The 1716-nt window shown below is 62.2% G+C and overlaps 1 protein-coding gene across 1 annotated transcript in view; it reads left to right on the forward strand.

Annotated features, from left to right (window-relative positions):
• The window catches only part of EMH_0092820 (uncharacterized protein), a gene marked incomplete at both ends in the record, with an annotated part of 1926 nt that extends 246 nt beyond the window's left edge, over positions 1-1680 (forward strand). Inside the window, 5 exon segments of the mRNA XM_013501900.1 lie at positions 1-20; positions 293-413; positions 561-687; positions 691-1491; positions 1670-1680. Of these exon segments, the coding sequence (XP_013357354.1) occupies positions 1-20; positions 293-413; positions 561-687; positions 691-1491; positions 1670-1680 (1080 nt within the window).
• Between the last annotated feature and the right edge of the window lie 36 nt (positions 1681-1716).

The following is a 1716-nucleotide window of genomic DNA, read 5'->3' on the forward strand; positions in this document are numbered from 1 at the left end:
CTGTTGCTGCTGCACTCGAGGTGCTGCAGGGGGCCCTCGGGTGGAGCGAATCTGCTGAGGGTTGGGCTGCTGCTGCAGCAGCAGAAGCAGAAGGGTACTGGGGGGCCCTCTCTACGCTTGCTGATGCATGCGTTTCAGCTGCAACAAGAGAAGCGGTATTACGTACAGAGGGGGGCCCCCTTGGGGGCCCCCTTGGGGGCCCCCTTGGGGGCCACCCATCCCAAGGGGAGGGGCCCCTCAGGGGCCCCCCGCTGCTGCAGCATCTGCTGCGTGTGTTCTGCTGCCTCTGCAGCGTTTGTCTAGCGGATGTAGGAGTTGAGTATGGGGGCCCCCCTGCTGCTGCAGCAGGGGAGGGTACAGGGGGCCCCCCAGGTGGTGGGGTTGTTGTTATTAACCCCCCTGCTGATGTATGGGTGGGGTGGGGGCCCCTGCTGCTGCAGGCGATTCATAAAGACACCGTAGCTGCAGATACACTGCAGCAGCTGCTGCGGCTGCTGTATGTGCTGCTGAGCTGCTTGGGTCGATCCCCTGCTGCTGCTGCTGCTGCTGTGCTGCTGCAGACTGCAGCAGCAGCACAGCATGCGTTTTGCTTCCTCGCTACCCTCGCTGCAGCAGCAGCAGAAGCAGAGGCCCAAAGCATACCAGCAGCAACATCATCAACAGCAGCAGCAGCAGCAGCAGCAGCAGCANCAGCAGCAGCAGCAGCAGCAGCAGCAGCAACGTCAACAGCATCAACCCCGTCTGCTGCAGCAGCGCTTTCTTCTTCAGGGCCTCTGCCTCCCAGCAGCAGCAGCAGCAACAGCAACAGCAGCAGCAGCAGCAGCAGCAGCAGCAGCAGCAGCAGGAGTTCTAGTTTGCTTCTTCATCTGCTGGGGGCGTATGAGGGCCTCCTCTCTCTCCCTGGTGTTGCTGCAGCAGCAAGAGGGGGCCCCCTGCGGTGTCTACATAAGGGGGGGCAGCGTGCTGCTGCTCGGCTGCTGGGGCGAGCAGCAAGCCTGACGGATGCTGCTGTTGCTGTTGCTGCTTGGCTTATCTATCACCGTCTCTCCAGCACCAGCAGCAGCAGCAGCAGCAGCAGCAGCAGCAGCAGCAGCAGCAGCAGCAATGAGGGGTCTTTCAGCAGCACAAATGTAAGACATCTGCTCGCTCTCCTCATCGCCTCAGCCCGGCAGCATCTGCAGCAGCCAACGGAGCAGCAGCTGTCTGTCTCCTGTCTCCTTGAGGCCCTGAAGGAGCCGCGCATGCATGCATGCATCAGCAGCAGCAGCAGCAGCAGCAGCAGCAACAGCAGCAGCAGCAGCAGCGGCAGCAGCAGCAGCAGTAGCAGCAGCGCCCATGATGCTGCACTCGCCTTTGCTGCTGTATGCTTACAGGCGATGCAGGCTGTTGCTGCAGCAGCACAGGCACAGCAGCAGCAAGCACTAGCAGCAGCAGCAGCAGCAGAAGCAACAGCAACAACTGCAGCAGCAGCAGAGGAGGAGGAGAACGCTGGTGCTGCATCCGATGCAGCAGGAGACAATCAGCAGAGCCATGCTGCAGCTGCTGCTGCTGCTTCTCCTGCAGCAACAGCAGCAGCAGCAGCAGCAGCAGCAGCAGCTGCTGCTGCTGCTGCTGCTGCACCCCTGTCGCAGATGCTGGCGCTGCTGTGTGTATCGAATGCCTCGGTGAGGGCCTCCATAGCGCACAGGCTTTGCTGTCTCCCCCCGCAGCAGCAGC

This window comes from Eimeria mitis, genomic scaffold, assembly GCF_000499745.2.
Source record: "Eimeria mitis Houghton genomic scaffold, Emh_scaff7835, whole genome shotgun sequence".
NCBI classification, from domain to species: domain Eukaryota; phylum Apicomplexa; class Conoidasida; order Eucoccidiorida; family Eimeriidae; genus Eimeria; species Eimeria mitis.